The sequence below is a fragment of the Engraulis encrasicolus genome, chromosome 2 (assembly GCF_034702125.1).
Source record: "Engraulis encrasicolus isolate BLACKSEA-1 chromosome 2, IST_EnEncr_1.0, whole genome shotgun sequence".
NCBI lineage: Eukaryota > Metazoa > Chordata > Actinopteri > Clupeiformes > Engraulidae > Engraulis > Engraulis encrasicolus.
Genome location: NC_085858.1, coordinates 12,554,256 through 12,572,752, shown reverse-complemented (window position 1 = coordinate 12,572,752; position 18,497 = coordinate 12,554,256). Strand labels below are relative to the sequence as shown.

At 44.3% G+C, this 18,497-nt stretch overlaps 1 protein-coding gene across 1 annotated transcript; it reads left to right on the top strand.

Moving 5' to 3' along the window:
- The first annotated feature begins 1,532 nt into the window (after positions 1–1,532).
- Positions 1,533–18,080, top strand: LOC134468407 (aconitate hydratase, mitochondrial-like). The gene is made up of 17 exons (XM_063222331.1): positions 1,533–1,596; positions 2,650–2,792; positions 3,365–3,623; positions 4,707–4,799; positions 5,227–5,385; positions 6,051–6,201; positions 7,613–7,717; positions 9,441–9,532; positions 10,503–10,608; positions 11,781–11,938; positions 12,734–12,807; positions 13,522–13,633; positions 14,266–14,544; positions 15,415–15,606; positions 15,993–16,125; positions 16,890–17,011; positions 17,505–18,080. Exons 1-17 carry the CDS (start codon positions 1,561–1,563, stop codon positions 17,634–17,636), a joined length of 2,346 nt encoding a protein of 781 aa, XP_063078401.1. The 5' UTR covers positions 1,533–1,560; the 3' UTR covers positions 17,637–18,080.
- The last annotated feature ends 417 nt before the right edge of the window (positions 18,081–18,497 follow it).

Below are 18,497 nucleotides of genomic sequence, written 5' to 3'. Positions count from 1 at the left end.
AAGGAAAAGAGCGGCGCATGGACCTGATGCACGAGTTCAGGTAGGACCAATTTCCTATGTGTGTGAAGCCTGTGTTTGTGAGACCCGTGGGGAGGGAGAGAATCCGCCGTGATTCTTGTCCAGTGTGGTGTGATTCTCATGTGCCCGGTAACTGTTTGTAAAGTTGAGTACAGGGTACCGTTGAGGTAAATCAAATATACCCGTGTAACTACAAGACTCTGATTTAATTCCAATTTGTAGGCATAACAGAAATGACAGTCCCAAAATATTTGGTGACCATATCGAAGCGTGTGTAATATCTGTTTACGTTGACATTCGCTTCCTGCCACACCTTTGTCTCACATCGCTTGCCGTAGCCTCGTACAAGTAGATGTAGGCCTACATTTGCACGAGAATCCAGTTCGTATCACGAAAGCTATCACACCGGTTTGTTCGCCGTGGTGCTCAGTGGTCTATATGACACCATGTTTTGAATCCTGTGTGTCTTGAGCATCCGCCGTGATGCTCAGTCTACATTGCTGCTGCTGTGTGGTTTATGTGAGATCACTGTTTGAATCCTGTGTGTGTGTGTGTGTGAGAGAGCAGTGGGCTGTGAAGGAGCTTACACTCTCCACTACTCTCCCCTCACCTACCCTCCTCTTCTCCCCTCCTTTTCTCCTCTCCTCTCCTCTCCTCTCCTCTCCCCCCCTCTCTCTCTCCTCTCCTTTCCTCTTCCTCTCCTCTCCTCTCCTTTCCTCTCCCCCTCTCCTCTCTTCTCTCCTTTCCTCTCCCCCTCTCCTCTCTTTTCCCATCTCCTCTCTCTCTCTCTCTCTCTCTCTCTCTCCTCTCCTCTCCTTGAGCTCCTCTCCTCCTCCTCTCCACTCCTCCTCCTTTCTCCTCTCATCTCTTCTCCTCTCTCTTCTCCTCCCCTCTCCTCCTCTCTCATCTCCTCTCTCCTCTTCTCTCCTCCTCTCCTCTCCCCTCCCCTTCTCTCCTCTCCTCTTCTCTCCTCTCCTCTCCTCTGCTCTGCTGTCCACATTGGTGCTGTGTGGTATATGTGAGACCACTGTTTGAATCCTGTGTGTGTGTGTGTGTGTGTGTGTGTGTGTGTGTGTGTGTGTGTGTGTGTGTGTGTGTGTGTGTGAGAGAGAGAGATCTAATAGCATTTTCTCTGCGGAAATGCAGTAAGCTTATGTCAAAATATGTAGGCCTACCTTATGTTAAGAAAGCTGCTATGACATATGGAACTTGTCGGTAGGCCTATTTGGCAATTATTTATTTGAAAATCTGATATTGAAAAAGTTGCCTCACCAGCCATAAATCCCAGCGCACGTTACTGGTACATGTGTAGAACAGGACACTTGGTAGTATGTGCAGTATAAGGTTATATCCTTATACAGTGTGTGTGGATCATTTTGCAAGTGTCACGTCTTAATTATGTAGCCTGTACTAAAAAAAACTAGCCTACTAGCCTACAGTAGCTACAATAGCAGCAGAGAGGAAAGAAGCGCATCTGTTTGAGCGCTTTAAATCGAACAGCTGAGTCATTACGTCACACCTTAGCGACACATTCCAACCAACATGGCATCCTACTGCATGACAGTTACTCGGCTCCGGGTAAGATTATCATGTTATATCATGTAATCCAGACTAAAAGCTTCGGCCAATTATAATAGTGACATACAAATATGTTGACCTTTTGGAAGGTGTGATTTATGCGATAAGAAATGTTAGTTAGAAATAGTTGCGTGTTATCATTCTGGCATAGCCTACTACGCAGTTTCCCAGGTCACTGCGTCCCCGTTAGATGTTGTTGTTAGCGACGTCTACGGCAAAGCAATTCATGAAAGTGCACCAATGTACCATTCATTACACTGTGATTTGTTTAAGTAAGACACAGATTTGTTTTTAGCATGTGAGTTGTAGCCTATTATCTTTCTTGACACATGGATTTGTCCGCTTCTGTTTTACCAAGCGTTTGCTCCCATCTGTTTTGACAGGTGAGCAGCCAGGATGTAGCCTAAAAGTTCTAATACCTGCCATTTAACCGAGCAGTGAATTCAAATGTTAAAAGAACGCAACTCTCTTTGAGTGTATTTTACTCTGGTCATACTAGCCTATTGACTAATGAAATCACATCACACATAGCCCTTGTGCGTTTCGTAGACGCGATGAATTTTGGCAAGCCAAGATGTGGGGTGTTTTTTTTTTTTTTTTCAACACTCAGTCCCTTTAACGATGATAATAGGCTACACATAATGGTACTTGAACCAGTATTATTTTAACACAAATGAATTGTGGATATTGTGTTTTTTAAAGGAGCTTTCCTATTTTCACTGTGTGTGTGTGTGTGTGTGTGTGTGTGTTTGGAAAGCTTGCCTCGTTTTAGTTTTAGCGTAACCTTGGTTGACCCTGTTCAGCCTCCATTTACACATATTGTGGCCAAAACATGAGAGATTACAAAACTTTTTTTTTTGCCAGGTAATACTAATAGCCATATGCTATGGGTTTAGATTTACCACACCCATATAAAATTCATTGTGGTATTCACAAAAAGCTGTCAGAAACCCTGTTTGACATTCTGTCTCTCTTGTATGTATTTACTGCCTTTGCCTGCCTGCCTTTCTGTCTGTCCTTCTGCCTGTCCCTCTGTCTGTGTCTCTCCTTCAGCTTGCACTTGGACATGGGGCCCGTCAGTTGCATGTCACCGCGGCCCTCAGTGCAAAGTCGAGGGTGGCCATGAGTCGATATGAGCCCGATTCCAGCATCAGCTATGAGAAGCTGCTCAACAACATCAGCATTGTGAGCAAGAGGTCAGTCCTGAGTCCCAACAACTTGGAAATGATCACACAATACTTTCCAGAGTCTTGTCTAATTCTGAACCTACTGTTTAGCTGTAGACTGTTGATGTAGAACTTTTCGTTGTAGCATGTGCCTGACATACAACACAATATTTGGTTCATGCTTTTGCTCAAGCAATGTGTCTTTACATGTGTGTGTAAATTGCTTTTTTAAAAAAGTAAATTCTAGACACAATACTTCTATAGCCTGATGTATCCTGTAGTAACATTTACATCACTTTGTGGAAGCTGATTTTTGCTGAAGCAAAATTAAATTGAGTGGAGGCACTAGGTGATGGTGACATCTGACTAATAAGTTCCATAGGAGTATGTCTAATTCTGTGGTTTCATAGCAGTATGATTGAGTTATCAGTGTGTGTGTTCACCGTTGTTGCCATGGCCAAACGACTGTTTTCCCTGTACTGTAAATTGCATGGATACAGCCATGTGCTTTAAAATGTTCTTTTCCATTTGTGGATTTCGAGGATATGTACTTGCGTCCTATTCAAAAACACTGTACGTACCTCATGTGTGTCATTTTGCAGGCTCAATCGCCCGCTCACCTTGTCCGAGAAGATTGTGTACGGCCACCTGGATGACCCGCACAACCAGGAGATCGACAGGGGCCGCACGTACCTGCGGCTGCGGCCCGACCGAGTAGCCATGCAGGACGCCACAGCCCAGATGGCCATGCTGCAGTTCATCAGCAGCGGCCTGGCCAGGGTGGCCGTGCCTTCCACCATCCACTGCGACCACCTCATCGAGGCCCAGATCGGAGGAGCTGAGGACCTGCAGAGAGCAAAGGTGAAGGACTAAGAAGGATATAACCTAGTGTTTCTCAATGTCGGCGATACAGCCCCCCAGGGGGTGTTGGGGAGCTCTTGGGGGGCGTTGAGAAGGATACAGCTGAAAGGAGGTGGGGGCCATTAGTCTGTTTAATTTTTTAATACTAAGGGGGCGTTGTCAGGTTTATGATGAGGGCAAGGGGGCGTTGTCAGGTTTATGATGAGGGCAAGGGGGCGTTGACAGGCTTGTGATGAGGCCAAGGGGCCGGTTGTTTCAAAAAAGGTTGAGAACCACTGATGTAACCGATCTGAAATGGGAGGATGTACTCGTCCAAAGTTGCAACTTTGGGAATAGCCTGTTGCTCCACTGTGTTGCAAGGTTGTGATTTTCTGAGGTCAGCCAAATGAGGTGAGGTTAAGTGAAGAGTGGTGCGACCACTTATGGATAACCAGTGCTTACCTGGCCAAAGACTTATACTAGTTTACTCAGCTGTTAACTTGTTTATTTACTCAACAAACACTGTGTTACTCTGGTGTATTGCTTCGCTTTGCCTAGCCAGACTGCCTGTCACTTATGCTGGCATCCCGAGGTGGTCAGAGCTTGATAATTGGCATGAGCACACACATTTTCAGCGGTAGTGCAGGATAGTCTGTCAATACACTCTTGTTAGCACTTGTGGAAAATGCCAAATTCTGGTTAATGAATGGGATGTTGGAGCCTTGGGTCAACATCTAGTCCTTAACGCTTGGCAAGTGAACATCAGTTTATTTTATTCAAGCACATAGTTTGGGAAGTGGGGACTTGGGATGAGCCGCTGTGTAAAGGAGTTCAAATGTTTTTGGCCGTGTGTGTGTGTGTGTGTGTGTGTGTGTGTGTGTGTGTGTGTGTGTGTGTGTGTGTGTGTGTGTGTGTGTGTGTGTGTGTGTGTGTGTGTGTGTGTGTGTGTGTGTGTGTGTGGTATTTAGCTGGATTAGCAGGTGCGGGATCCTCTGTTGAGTAACATGGATTAAAGGGACTCACAGGCCTCGTGTGCGAGCTACCAAAATGTAACCCTTTCCTTGTTGTGTCCTTTCCTCCCGCTCTGGCTTCTCCGTGACCCAGGAAGTGAACCAAGAGGTGTATAACTTCCTGGCCACAGCAGGACTCAAGTACGGGGTGGGCTTCTGGAAACCAGGCTCCGGGATCATTCACCAGGTGGGCTTTTCGTAATGATCTTCATCCACCATGGGAAATGACTGTGTGTAATCAAGTGCTGTATCACACTGTGAGATTAAGATAATTACCTTTTGCCCAATTTTCCTTATTTGTTTTACAACGAGAGAGAGAGTCATTGTGACTTCACAGAACATACGTATGCTCCCCACAACACAATAGACAAGACATAAGAAACATTGACAAACTTATTATTGATAAACTTATAGATGTACACCAAACAAGAAACATGTAAGCATAGATGTAGATCAATGACTATATTTCATATAGCCTAGTTCATATTAGTCATAGTACCCGGAATGGTGACTGTTGTTATCATATCTTGGACTTGGACCAAATTTGCTTTGTGTGAACCATATCATTTCTCATTGACCAAGCATCAGTTATGGTTCACCTGAACACTTTGCAGATTATTCTGGAGAACTATGCATACCCAGGGGTCATGCTGATTGGCACAGACTCCCACACGCCCAACGGAGGGGGCCTGGGAGCCATCTGCATCGGAGTGGGAGGAGCTGACGCTGTGGACGTCATGGCCGGAATCCCCTGGGAGCTCAAATGCCCCAAAGTGAGTGTGTGTGTGTGTGTGTGTGTGTGTGTGTGTGTGTGTGTGTGTGTGTGTGTGTGTGTGTGTGTGTGTGTGCGTTTGATTGTGTGCGTGCACGTGCATGTGTAAGGTTACGGCATATTTGGAAAGCTTACCTCCCTTTTTGTGTAGCCCAGATTTAGGTATACTAGGCGAACTGACACAGGTTAGGATGCAGAAATTAGAGATTATAAACCGTTTTACTCGGTAATTAAATTGTATACCCAAGGATCCTAGCCAGGCTACACCCTCCTAGTGAAGCAACACCTTTGGCGTTGCTTCTGGTCAGGCCAAGAACAATGTAAATATCGTTTCTGATCTCCAGAAAAATGAGGAACTCCACCCACTTTGTCAGAAACCACGCAACCAGATGCAAACCTAGGGAGGCGGGTCAACCATGCTGTTTGGGAAACGTTAATTGTTATGCTCTTGGTCAGACCAAGTCTCGAAGAGATTTGAAAGTCAATGATAATCAGGCTACAAGGATCCCATACCATGTGTTCAAATGTGAGTTGTCCGACATTCCTTCAACATAAACCCACTCATCTTCCTCAGGCTTTGTCTATTGTCTGTAGCAGGCGTGTTTGTTGTGGATGTGCAAGTGATTACTCTCACTTCACTTTTATTGACTTCCTTCTCTTCCCTAGGTGATTGGTGTGAAGCTGACCGGTTCGCTGTCCGGCTGGACCTCTCCCAAGGACGTCATTCTGAAGGTGGCCGGCATCCTGACGGTGAAGGGGGGCACCGGGGCCATCGTGGAGTACCATGGGCCCGGTGTGGACTCCATCTCATGCACTGGTGAGACCAAACTAAGCTGAAAGAGTAATCTTAAGTCTGCACATCCAAACGTCTGACCTGGGAGCAGGACAAGCTAATGACCAGATAAAAAAGGGAAAAAGTCCTCTTCAACCAGGGTTTTCTGCTCCCACTTATTTTTATTTTTTCCTTGACATTTCAGGTAATCACCCTTCTTTTTCTCTTTTTTTTTAACCAAGCTAAACTATCCCATCTTCTTTCTGTGCCAGTCAGTCAGATGCCTGTCAGACCAGGTAGCTTGACAGAACTCTGCACACTGCACTCAACGAAATTGCCGTGCAAGGAGGCAGCTTTACTTGCGTCTTTACGTTAACAGGTCATATGGAAACCTCTTGAAAACATCTGTGAAGTTTAACTGTATTTAATTTTGTAAAGATACAAATTCCTCTCTCACATACAACCTACATTGAAGCCAATGAAGCTTGACAAGTACACGGACAGTGAATCCAGACCAACAAATCAGATAGATGGGGTATTGGCATTGTTGTCTCTCCTGCATCTAATAATATTATGTACCATATGTCCTCAAGTAATAGCTGGTTATATAAAAACAAAAAAAATAGTTTGAACAGATGGGGCAGGCTACTATTTGAAGGATGCTTTTAATTAAAAAAAAACATATTTACCATAGATAAAGAGACACTTGTTTTGATACAAGCTACTAAAAGAGTCAGGCTTTTATTTATGAACAGTTTTAGACCCCTAGAAGAGGCAGGCTGCTAAGCCTAAATGAGGCAATGTGTTATTTGGTGATTTCATTGCTGCTGTGGCGCCATCAGGTCTGATGTTTCTTTCTCGGCCCACTATATCCTCATCTAAGCTCGGTTGATCATAAAGGTACAGTATGCTATGTACACTACACATAGACCAGACACTATTTTGGATTGCATAGGGAAAAAACCCTCCTGCTCCACCCTGAATAGTAAGAATACACTGTGTGAACTTGTTTAGTCAGTGTATTAGTACCAGTAGGCCTATAGACTGATGGTGTGAAATTTTACACCGCTGCCATCTCAGTGAAGTCTAGTCAGCATCTCAGATTACAATGTTCAGCCAGTGTCCTTTAGTCCATTCTGTAATTTATGGTCATGTTTGGTGATAATCTTAGTTTAACATGCCTTGTCAACTGCCTTTCTTTGCTTTCTTTCAAAAAAAGACTACTGGTTTAATAAAAGACGAATATAACATAATAAAATAAATGAATGAATAAAAACTCTTTTTCATTATGCATCATCGCAATGTACCGGTAGCTAAACTGAACCAGAGACCTTGAATGAACGCATGATTTCTAGAATTTCAAGCCAGGGTTTATGATTTGAATAACCAGTATGGCTTAAGAATTTGAATGGCAACTCAACGTCAAACCTGACCTTCTTGGATACTGTGTTTGCAGGCATGGCCACCATCTGCAACATGGGGGCGGAGATAGGAGCCACCACCTCAGTCTTCCCCTACAACCACCGCATGAAGACCTACCTGGACAAGACGGGCCGTGCAGGTCTGTGGCCATCTAGATTACTGTTTCTCAACGGGGACGCTACAGCCCACCAGGGGGCGTTGCAGAGCCCCAGAGGGCCGTTGAGAAGAATACAGTTGAGAGGGGGCAGTGCCTAGTAGTTATTGGGGGCATTAGTCCATTTATTTTTTTAATACTAAAGGGGTGTTGACAGCCTTATCATGATGTCAAGGGGGCGTTGGCAGACTTAGGATGAGGTCAAGGGGGCGTTTGATCAAAAAAGGTTGAGAACCACTGATCTAGATCAAGGGTGGGGAACCTATGTCTCGAGGGCCGTTTGTGGCCCATGAGGCCGTTTTATCCTAGCCTCGCGAGCCATCCTACGCACTTCCGCCAAAGGATTGGCTCCACTACGGTAGTCTGGCCCTGCTCTTCTGTGGAGTATCCAGATCGGTGGGATTTTGTTCGCCCACAGATCTATTCAGAAAACGGCCAATAAGCGAATAAGCACCCTACGTGGGGGAGAAAGGGGGAGGACGCTCGTGACGATGACGAAAACGTCTGTGCCAATGGCTCTGGTCTGCGCTATGTTGTTGAGTAACTGTCGGCGATTGGGTGAGAGCTGTCCAATCATTTCAAACCATAACTGAGTGCAAACTTCCCTTTTCCTGCAATCGCGTCAGATCACACAACTTCAGACCATAAATACGAAATGAAATGGTAGTATTATGGGATTTTCAAGACTAGGGATGTACGATGTATCGGCCAGATGTATCGGTATCGGCCGATAATTGACATTTCTCAACACATCGGACATCGGTCCGATGGGTAAAACTGGGCCGATGTTAACGCCAATGTTTTTTTTTTATATGTTACGGTTCTAAAAGATTGGACTTGACGGGGACTTTCATTGTTTGTCTTCTAGTTTGTCTCTATTTTTTATCTAATTTTATCACAGGGAGTTAAAAAGTGTTTTTGGAAATAAGAGGACATTCAAAAATTCAGTTTGTTTGCATCATTGTCAGTCTGTATTAAATGTTATCTCTTTTTTTTTAAAAAACGTCGGTATCGGTTAATATCGGTTATCGGCCAAAACCGCAATATCAATATCGGATATCGTATCGGCCAAAATGTTTCACATCGTGCATCCCTAGTCAGGACCAGGCTAGTTTTATCCGGCCCCCGATGTAATTTTAATGTTATGCAGCTTCACATGAAATATGACATATTTTGTAATGGAATCTTAGAAAATACATTTGCAATACAATTAAGTTATACTCAGGGGAACTAGAGAAGGTGGGGTCAGTTTTAAAGGTGGCTGCCTTATAGACCTAAAGTACAGGGGGGAATCCTGGTTTGCGTTCATAGTATGGCCCTCTGAGGACTTTTATGGACCTCAGATGAATTTGAAGTTGCCCCTGGAATGAAAAAGCTTCCCCACCCCTGATCTAGATAGTTTTAATTACCTGCGGACTGAGTATCTACTGACTAGCATAATGCAGCCCCTCAGGGGGCGTTAGGGAGCCATTGGGGGGCGTTGGGAAAGATGGAGCTGAGAGGGGGGTTGCTCAGTTGTGGGGCATTAGTCTATTTTAATTTTTAATAATAAGCGTTGAAAGGTTTATGATGAGTCCAAGGGAGCATTTTTTTTTAAAGGTTGAGAACCACTGGATTAACAAATGTGTGCTGTTGGTTTTGACTCTATCTCCATCTTTGTCTGTCTTTACCTATCCACCAACCCATCCCTCCCTCCTGTCTCTCATAGACATTGCTGAGCTGGCTGACGAGTATAAGGACTGTCTTGTCCCAGACCCTGACTGCCACTATGACCAGCTGATTGAGATCAATCTCAGTGAAGTATGTCACTCATGCATTTTACGGTCATTCCATGTCAATTCTGCGTGTGTATGTTTTTTTTTGGGTGTTTTTTTGGTTGTTGTTTTGTTTTTAGTCTTCTTCAACATTTGCTTCCTTTTATTGCCCCCATCCCAACTCTTTTGAGATGTGTTTTTTTTTCATATACATGAATATCCCCCAAAACGATATTTTTGACAGCTGATATCTTTTATTTGTACTGTACTCCATATAATGTAAATATCAGATGTTTTGAAAATGACAGTATTTTGTTATTAATCACAATTGACAGTTGGGGTTTGTATTTCGTTACGAAGTAGTAGAGCAGTGTCCACTCTGTGGTGCCTTGTAGTATCCTTCATGCCAATAAACAAGGATTACAGCATTTCTGGATAAGTACCTTCAACTTTCTTGGGAAATAACTCTAGGATCCATGGCCAGATCCGTACAGTAGGATGCTAATACTTGGGAGTCTTTCAGTTGGCATCAAAAGATAGCTGTAAAGATAGCTGTGATAGCTGTGAAATATCAGATACTGTACTTTGAAGGTAGATTGGGTAGCTTCTAGGGAATCGTGGGAATTGACATGAAAATGACCCTTTACTAAATAATTCAGTGGTGGTTACAACCTAATGCTGTCACCCACTGTTTTTGTTGCAAGATTTTTTTGTTTATTATGGCTAAACTTGAAATAATGCAGTACATGCTTAATGGCAATAATAAGACTGTACTGCAGTTATGTTTCAGTGTTTTTAGAAACGGTTTGTAGAGATGGCTTTCATAGAGACCGTTTGTGTATGTATGTGTGTGTGTGTGCGTGCTTGTGCGCGCGTTTGTGTGCACGCGCGTGTTTGGTGTGTGTGTGTGTGTGTGTGTGTGTGTGTAGCACTTCTACTAAGAATCATTCTTAACGTTTCTTAATGTTTCTGCCAGCCTAGATGATTTCTCCTCTCTCTCTCCCCTTCTCCTTTAGCTGCAGCCCCACATCAATGGGCCCTTCACCCCTGACCTGGCCCACCCCGTGTCTGACTTCGGGGCCGTGGCTGAGAAGAGCGGCTGGCCCCTGGAAGTCAAAGTAGGTCGGTATTGACCACCACCTTGTTGACTCTTCTCCAAACTCCAATGTTTTTACTAACTGACTAAATATACTATTCAAGATTTTCTCTCCGCTGATGGCCGGTTGTGGCTACATAGGGGATAGGGGTTTAGGTTTTGGAAAAAAATACTTGTGCAACTGGTATGATCGTTACAAGAGATTTAAGCCTGCCTAACTGCAAACCTACTGTTAGCACGTTTTGAAGTGATTGTTTTACGCACTAAAGTAGCACAGCTCTTGTTATGCAATAGTATTTACTTTTGGCAATGTTCTGCTTCCCTTTGTTCCAAATGCTAAACAAGGAGGGAGCAGAGCTTGCCTTGACTACTGTTGTTTGTCACTGTTGGTAGTATAGCATGCAAGTTTGATTGCCAAACAATGTACAAACAAAGAAAAATACCGGTGGCAAACCTGCATTCTCATATATGGCTCAAACTGAGCAAAGCATTCTAAACCCATTTCTGTCAGATCCACTCTAGTCAAAAATGAGACGAGAAACAGAGATAGAAGATACATTTCAGAATCTTTATTTCTGATTGTACATTTTGTGTTTGACGGTATGGCTCTGTTCGGAGGAAGCTCCCCGGCTTCTCCATGAGCTCCATGGAAGCCAAGACAGGGAACAGCAGCATCCTCAGGTGGAGTGCCTTCCATTTAGCTGGAAAGGCAACATACCCCCTAGAACAGAGCAAGCAACAATGACAACAGTATGACATTGTTTGGCAATGATAAGTCTGGTGGAGCAGGGGAGGTGGTGGGTGCAAAACAAGCAGCAAAAGCAATGACAGGAAAACAAATTCGGTAGTTTAAATAAAGTGCGCCAAAGGCCAGCATCCAATTGAGAGCAGCAGCTGATTAACTAAAGCGCAGCTGATTCGTGGACAGCTGTAGGGGTTAGGTCGGCGTCAGCCAATAGGCAAAAGGGAGCGTTGACTACGTGGTCTGCCAGAGCTAATGCAGGTTTCTCGATTTGCTGTATGGCAGAGGACTAGTTCAGTTTGGCCAAATTGTATGTCATTGCTTTTGGAGTGAAACGGAACAAGGATGACATACAAGCAACAGGCCTTTGTCAAAATCCATGTATGAATATCTTGGTAATCAAATAAAATGTCTAATCTGCCTGTCTGTTGGGTATTCTGCGCGTCTGTGCACCAGGTTTGATCGGCAGCTGTACTAACTCCAGTTATGAGGACATGGGTCGCGCTGCCTCGTTGGCCAAGCAGGCCCTGGACAGAGGCCTGAAGTGTAAGGCCCAGTTCACCGTGACGCCTGGCTCCGAGCAGATCCGGGCCACCATCGAGAGGGACGGCTACGTAAGTCATCCCCAACGTGGTCTTGTCTATTACACTCATTAGAAGATAGTGGTGTACATGTGACGGCAATCTAGCTTCAGTACAGCAATGCAGTACTTGGTATTCCAACTCACCTGATTGCTTCTTCTCGCTCAGAAAAGGCAGGAGATTTATCAATTGGCTCATACAGATTCATAGTTAGAATTGGCTCACTGAGTTAATGTGTGGAACTGGGAACACTCGTGCTTGGTATTTGCCGCTAAAGGTCATATCTATCAACCCTCCCTATTTTCAAGGGAAACTCCCTTACGACTTATTTCCCGCTGTCTTCCCGATTTGGTATTTTCCTGCAAAATATCAAGATTTTTCACATTATCAAAAAAAATGAGCTACAGCCGCTCTACTTATTCCACCAGCTACGGAAGCAGAGAAGATCTTGCTTCTATTTACCTGCCAGTAGATTTTATGCCAGCTACCACCAAGAATTCAAGTTCCTTGAAAATACAAGCTCTCACCGTAGGCGTGTGTACGCCCACTCTTTGCCTTGCAGAAACCGTCAGTTCATGCAAATAATATTGTTCTTATGGTAAACACAAGCCTCTGAACAGCGAATTGTGCGATTAACCTCATCACAACCTGCTAAAATCTGGGAATGTTCCCGATTTTTGTTGTTGCTCAAAGTTGACCGGTATGCTAAAGGCATCTAGCACACTATGTTGTCTGTAATACAGTGTTGGTTTGATTGTGGTGTTGTTTCCTGTACTTTGAGTCCTGACTATGTCCCATCCATGCTCCTGACCCCTCTCCCTAATCCAGGCCAAGATCCTGAGAGATGTGGGTGGTGTAGTGCTGGCTAACGCCTGTGGACCCTGCATTGGACAGTGGGACAGGTGAGGAAAGCTACTTAGGTTGCACATAGTTGCTTATGAAAACTTTTTACATTCAGTATCATATTCTTCAGACTGGCATCATACAAAGGTGTAATTATTTCATGCTAGTGCATTCCGCGTTGTGGTGCACCGACTTTGTATGTTAAGTCGTGCTCTGCAACACCCCAGAAATGTTAGTTTATTTACCTGCCGTTGCGGGGGAATTTCCTGTCGCCCGCTGCGAATTTCTGTTGCTAAACGCGAGTTGAGCCCTAACCAAAACCATCCCTAACCCTAACCTGCCAGTAAAAGCAATGTTTCTGTCACTTTGCTTTTGCCAAGAACAGCAAAACAAGCAAGGAAAATGGCAAAATTGTGCCCAGACCAAAACCAACCCAAATAAACAAACCCTAACCACGAGTCACCCATGCAATATCATAGTTTACACATGCAATAGATGGGTCCAGTCAGCCTGTTATCTTAATGCTTTGGATTGTTAAGTCCCCTAACTACTGGTGTAGTTTTTGTGGTTCTCACTTTCATTAAGCAATTAGATGCAAATAGATTCAATATGCAATATGTACTTTTTTTAGCAGTTCAACTTTGGAATTATAAGAATCTCATATTATAATGAATTATAAGATTCATTGGGATTGTTAAAACAAGTGATTATTTCGCATATTAATGTCCAAAGTGTGCCTTTTATGCATTGTTTTTTCCCTCAACCTCCCACAGGAAGGATGTGAAAAAAGGAGAGAAGAACACCATAGTCACCTCCTACAACAGGAACTTCACTGGCAGGAATGACGCCAATCCAGCTACGCACGCTTTTGTCACCTCACCCGAGGTATGTGGTATTGCAAATAATGCCTTTATAATAGGGCTGTAACGATATTGTATCGACCCGAGAAATCGTGATACACAGACTCACGATACTGAATCATGATACAAGCAGTACCATGATACACCCTTTCAAAGTTTTCACACCAATCAGTCCAGAAAACTACCACATGATATGAAGTGATGGTGCTTCCAAGCTTCAAATCATCATAATTATCATATTTAAACTTTATAGAATTATTTGTAGCCTCTTGTAACCTATTCTACCTACAGTACAATCTGTCATAGTTGTATTAATAATTTTATTTTACGATCGTGGAGTGTATCGAACCGTAGGTCAAAAATCGTGATCCGAACTGAATCGTTATAGCCCTATAGTGAGTGTATCGTTATAGCCCTACTATATAATAACATTTGTTAAGGTCCACAATGTGCCTCTCTCTGGCTGTTATGTCATGACAATTTGTTATTAGTCTGTTTTTGTTTTGGTGTCTGTGATGATGAACTCATTCTTTCAGTCACCTTTGCTGAAGCTCCAGTTTGTATTTACACTGTTTGGCTGTATTTACAAATGTTTTGAATACTGTATGTAGTAGGTCAGAAGCAGCCTGATCTCTCCTCTGTGCTGCCAATTGACAGATCGTCACAGCCCTGGCTATCGCTGGCACACTGAACTTCAACCCTGAGAAGGACTTCCTCACAGCACCCAATGGTGAGAAGTTTAAACTGGTGCCCCCGACCGGCGATGAGCTGCCGTCTCGTGACTTCGACCCGGGCCAGGACACCTACCAGCATCCCCCAGCTGACGGCAGTGGCGTGGCGGTGGACGTCAACCCGGCCAGCAACCGGCTGCAGCTCCTGGAGCCCTTTGACAAGTGGAGCGGGAAGGACCTGCAGGACTTGGCCATCCTCATCAAGGTATATGGACAAGACTAGCCCGGCAAGCCAGACTGTAGCATGGTATACTGCACTAGCCTAGACATCTAGACGCCCCTAGAGGCCGCAAATTGAATTTGCTCCCAGGGTTTAGCTCGCTAGGCTAATACAGTACAACGACATAGCCTGCTCACAACATAGGCAAGTCTGTCCAACCAACGATTGGCATTCAAACTAAAACTGAACGTCATAGACCAGTGCAGCTGATTTGTCACCGTTCTAAGCCCATCTCAGATTTGAAAACACAATAATCTTGCTGCACATGAAGAACGTTGTGATTGGAGGACAGGGCAAGACACAAAGCTGGCTAAGGCACCATTATCCCCTTTGGTGTGACACCAGACCAAATCAGAGACAAGAATGATTCTGCACACTGTCCACATTTACAGTGTTTAATAGTGATGTTTTGTTCTATTGACTTTCAAGCATGTCAAGGAATTGCTTGAAGGTCAATAGACCAAAACGTTGCTTTATTTCTTTTTTATTTCTCCTTTATTTTACTAGGGTAGTCACCTTGAGGCAATTGCCTCTTTTCCAAGTGCGCCCCAGGCTATTAAACGCTGCAAATGTTGACAGTGTGAGGAAGCTTTCTTGTCTCTACGGTGGTGACCCAGGGGTTCCCCTCCGATGCACCTGACCAAAGGCAAGAATTCTACACAAAAGACACTAGACCAACTTGCCACGGCTCGTCTTTGCTAGACAGAGGGGAAAGCGGAGAAAACACGCCATTTTTGCGTCACTAGGTGATAATGGGTTTTTGCGGATGACCTAAGGGATTTCTCTGGAGATATCTTTCTTTCTCTTTCTTCCTCTCATTGTTTTGTCTACTCACTTCTACCCTTCCACCATCAGGTGAAGGGCAAGTGTACCACTGACCACATCAGTGCTGCCGGTCCCTGGCTGAAGTTCCGCGGCCACCTGGACAACATCTCCAACAACCTGCTCATCGGGGCCGTCAACTATGAGAACGAAGCTGTCAACAAGGTTAAGAACGTCCTGACCTCAGAGTATGGAGGGGTGCCTGATGTGGCACGCCATTACAAGGTAAGGAAAAAAGGTACATTTTATGATGATGATGATGATGATGATGTTATTATATGGTCCCTTTTGTGGTCCCTTTTACATGAATTAGGTACAGTTTAAAAAAAAAAAAAAACGAAATGGCAAACATTATGTTCTTACACTGTGAGTGTTAGGTATGTACAATATAACTACATTTCCATACACGAATATAAGGTAGATGCCTTAAAATAGAAATCGTAAAATAAAACGTTACCAATATTATTATTTTTATTTTTTGATGAATAATGGTTGACTGGTTTGGTGCACCAGACTCTGTCCCGTCATATACAGTATATAATCTGCATCAGTTTACATAAATCAGTTTACTTGCTGGTGTAACCTCATAGTTTTTCCCTTACGCCCCCCAGGCCAACGGGTTGTCGTGGGTGGTGGTGGGAGATGAGAACTATGGAGAGGGCTCCAGCAGGGAGCATGCTGCCCTTGAACCGCGCCACCTGGGCGGCAGAGCCATCATCGTCAAGAGCTTCGCCAGGATCCACGGTAAAGTGCTCCAATAAAGTAGTAGCTCTACGCTACGTTTACTACCGCGGTACTATACAGAAGTGCATGTGCCGGTTTGAGAGGGCAGGGGGTGAGGTGGGCATCCCTATAGTATGCCTAGCCTATTCACTCAATTATTTGCTCCCTATTGTGGGTTGTGTGGGTTATGTGGGTTTGCTTCAATTGACTTGCTTGGCTTCAGTCACATCTTCAACAGTGAACAGAGGGAGTGCTTGACCGCCTTTACTTAATGTGCTACATTCAGATTGTAGTAAGTGCAAGCAGGCTTGCCAGGCTGACCAGGCCCTTACTAAAGGAGTGAGTGAAAGCAGATCCAACCTCCAGCAGAGTCTGCACAATCAGCAAGAACATATTTCTCGCTACATCACCTCAGACCTTTTGTACAATATGCATTGCAGCAAGGGCCTTGTGTACCAGCTAAAGGCATAGAAGACAGAGAGTGAGTTTATTTTATGGTGTTTCACAGCCCCAGTCTTTTGAGTAAATTTAGGTTATGAAGTGAGGCAGTGAGCGAGTGACTTTAGTTTTTTTTCTCCTCCTACTGGGGGTCTGAAAAACAAAACTAACATAGCTGTACTGTGCAAATAACTGAACAGCTCTTGTACTAAAATGTGATCCTCTGACACCTCTGCTCTTGCGCTCTCTCTCTCTCTCTCTCTCTCTCTCTCTCTCTCTCTCTCTCTCTCTCTCTCTCTCTCTCTCTCTCTCTCTCTCTCTCTCTCTCTCTCTCTAATCTGTAACAGAGACAAATTTGAAGAAGCAGGGCCTGCTGCCTCTGACCTTTAATGACCCCAACGACTACGACAAGATCCGTCCTGACGATAAGATCTCCATCATTGGCCTCTCCACCTTCGCTCCTGGCAAGGTCAGCACCACATCACACAGGGGGGGTTGGGTGTCCAGTAGGGCTGCACGATATCAGAAAAAAAAATCGATACTTGATAACCGCATGCAATACCTTGATAAAGATATTTAAAAGACCTTTAGAAATATAGTCGAGTGTTTTTCTTGTCACTAGTTTGTCGCTCTGTATGGGGGATGTGGCTTTGGTCATGGCGGGCTTCTTGCGCATTTTTTGACATTCAGCAAGTGATTGGATTGCAGAGAAATGTTTCACTTATTTGTGATGATTGTCATTTTCACGATACGCATATTGACACTCTTGATATCGCGATTTCGATACATTTTCGATATATTGTGCAGACCTAGTGTCCAGAAAGGGTGTTCAGTTGGGGGTTTGTTGGGCACAGGACCTTATTTGTTGTGTGTAACACATCGTGAACGGTTTGTCACTAGTGAGATTACAATAGTTATGTGTTTTGTGTCATTTCTTCTTCCTTGGTGACCCTGCACTGCAGCCGCTGACCGGGGTGATCAAGCACGGCGATGGCAGCCAGGATACCATCCAGCTGAACCACTCCTTCAACGAGACCCAGATCCAGTGGTTCCAGGCTGGCAGCGCTCTCAATAGGATGAAGGAGCTGCAGTAGACACCAGAGGGGAGCGGCCCCCCCAGGGGTGGTGGGTGCAGTGGTCGCCTGGTCACCAGAGGGGAGTAGTGGAAGGTGAAGATTGTGCACATCCCAGGAAAAGGTGCAGGACAAAGGCTGACTGTAGTTTCGAAGTGAGAGGTCTTCACACTTAAAATCCTTTTTGTTTCCTTTTATTATTTCATGGCCATGGAATAATAAAAGAAAACAAAAATGATTTTAAGTGTGCGGACCGCTCACTTCGAAACCAGAGGGAAGTAGTCATCAAGGGAGTTATCCATTCCGCTCTCAGGGATGGACTGGGCAAGGCTAGTAAAGCTCAAATGTAAAGGGGGTTGGGTGTATTAACACAGACAGAATAGGGGCCAACAAGTCTGAACACCCAAGAAGAAAGAAAGAGAAGAAGGAAAAAGATTAAAATATGTTTTGTCTCCTTTCCTCAGAGCCAGATTTGACCACTCATCCATTCTATTCTTCGGTTAGAGTTACTGCATTCACTAGCACAAACATCTCTAATACACACACTCGCACACGCATGTACACACATACACACGCATACGCACATGCACGCACACACCTTCTGGTCGCTGTACAAATTGAAAGCGCACACTTCCATCCATTCACTTGCACACAAATGCACACAAGTCATATCTTAAGCGTATTGAAAAGATTTAAATCAGTTTTAAACAGACATGCACATACGTATACACCATACCTTTTATTACTCATTTAGGGAGGGCTACATTTGATTATTCTATGTGTCTACTGTTTGTAGTCAGTACACATTGGTGTTTCCGTAATGCACAAATGTATGCATAGAAATAAGTGCCGTCCTTATACTTGCAACACGCTCATTGTTCA

What these genes read in the sequence shown, in the direction of transcription:
- LOC134468407 (XM_063222331.1), top strand. Translation starts at nt 1,561, where the DNA reads ATGGCATCCTACTGCATGACAGTTACTCGGCTCCGG. An exon ending in AGGACCTGCAGAGAGCAAAG is followed by an intron (nt 3,624 to 4,706) that starts GTGAAGGACTAA and finishes TCCGTGACCCAG; the next exon opens with GAAGTGAACCAAGAGGTGTA. An exon ending in TGCATTGGACAGTGGGACAG is followed by an intron (nt 12,808 to 13,521) that starts GTGAGGAAAGCT and finishes AACCTCCCACAG; the next exon opens with GAAGGATGTGAAAAAAGGAG.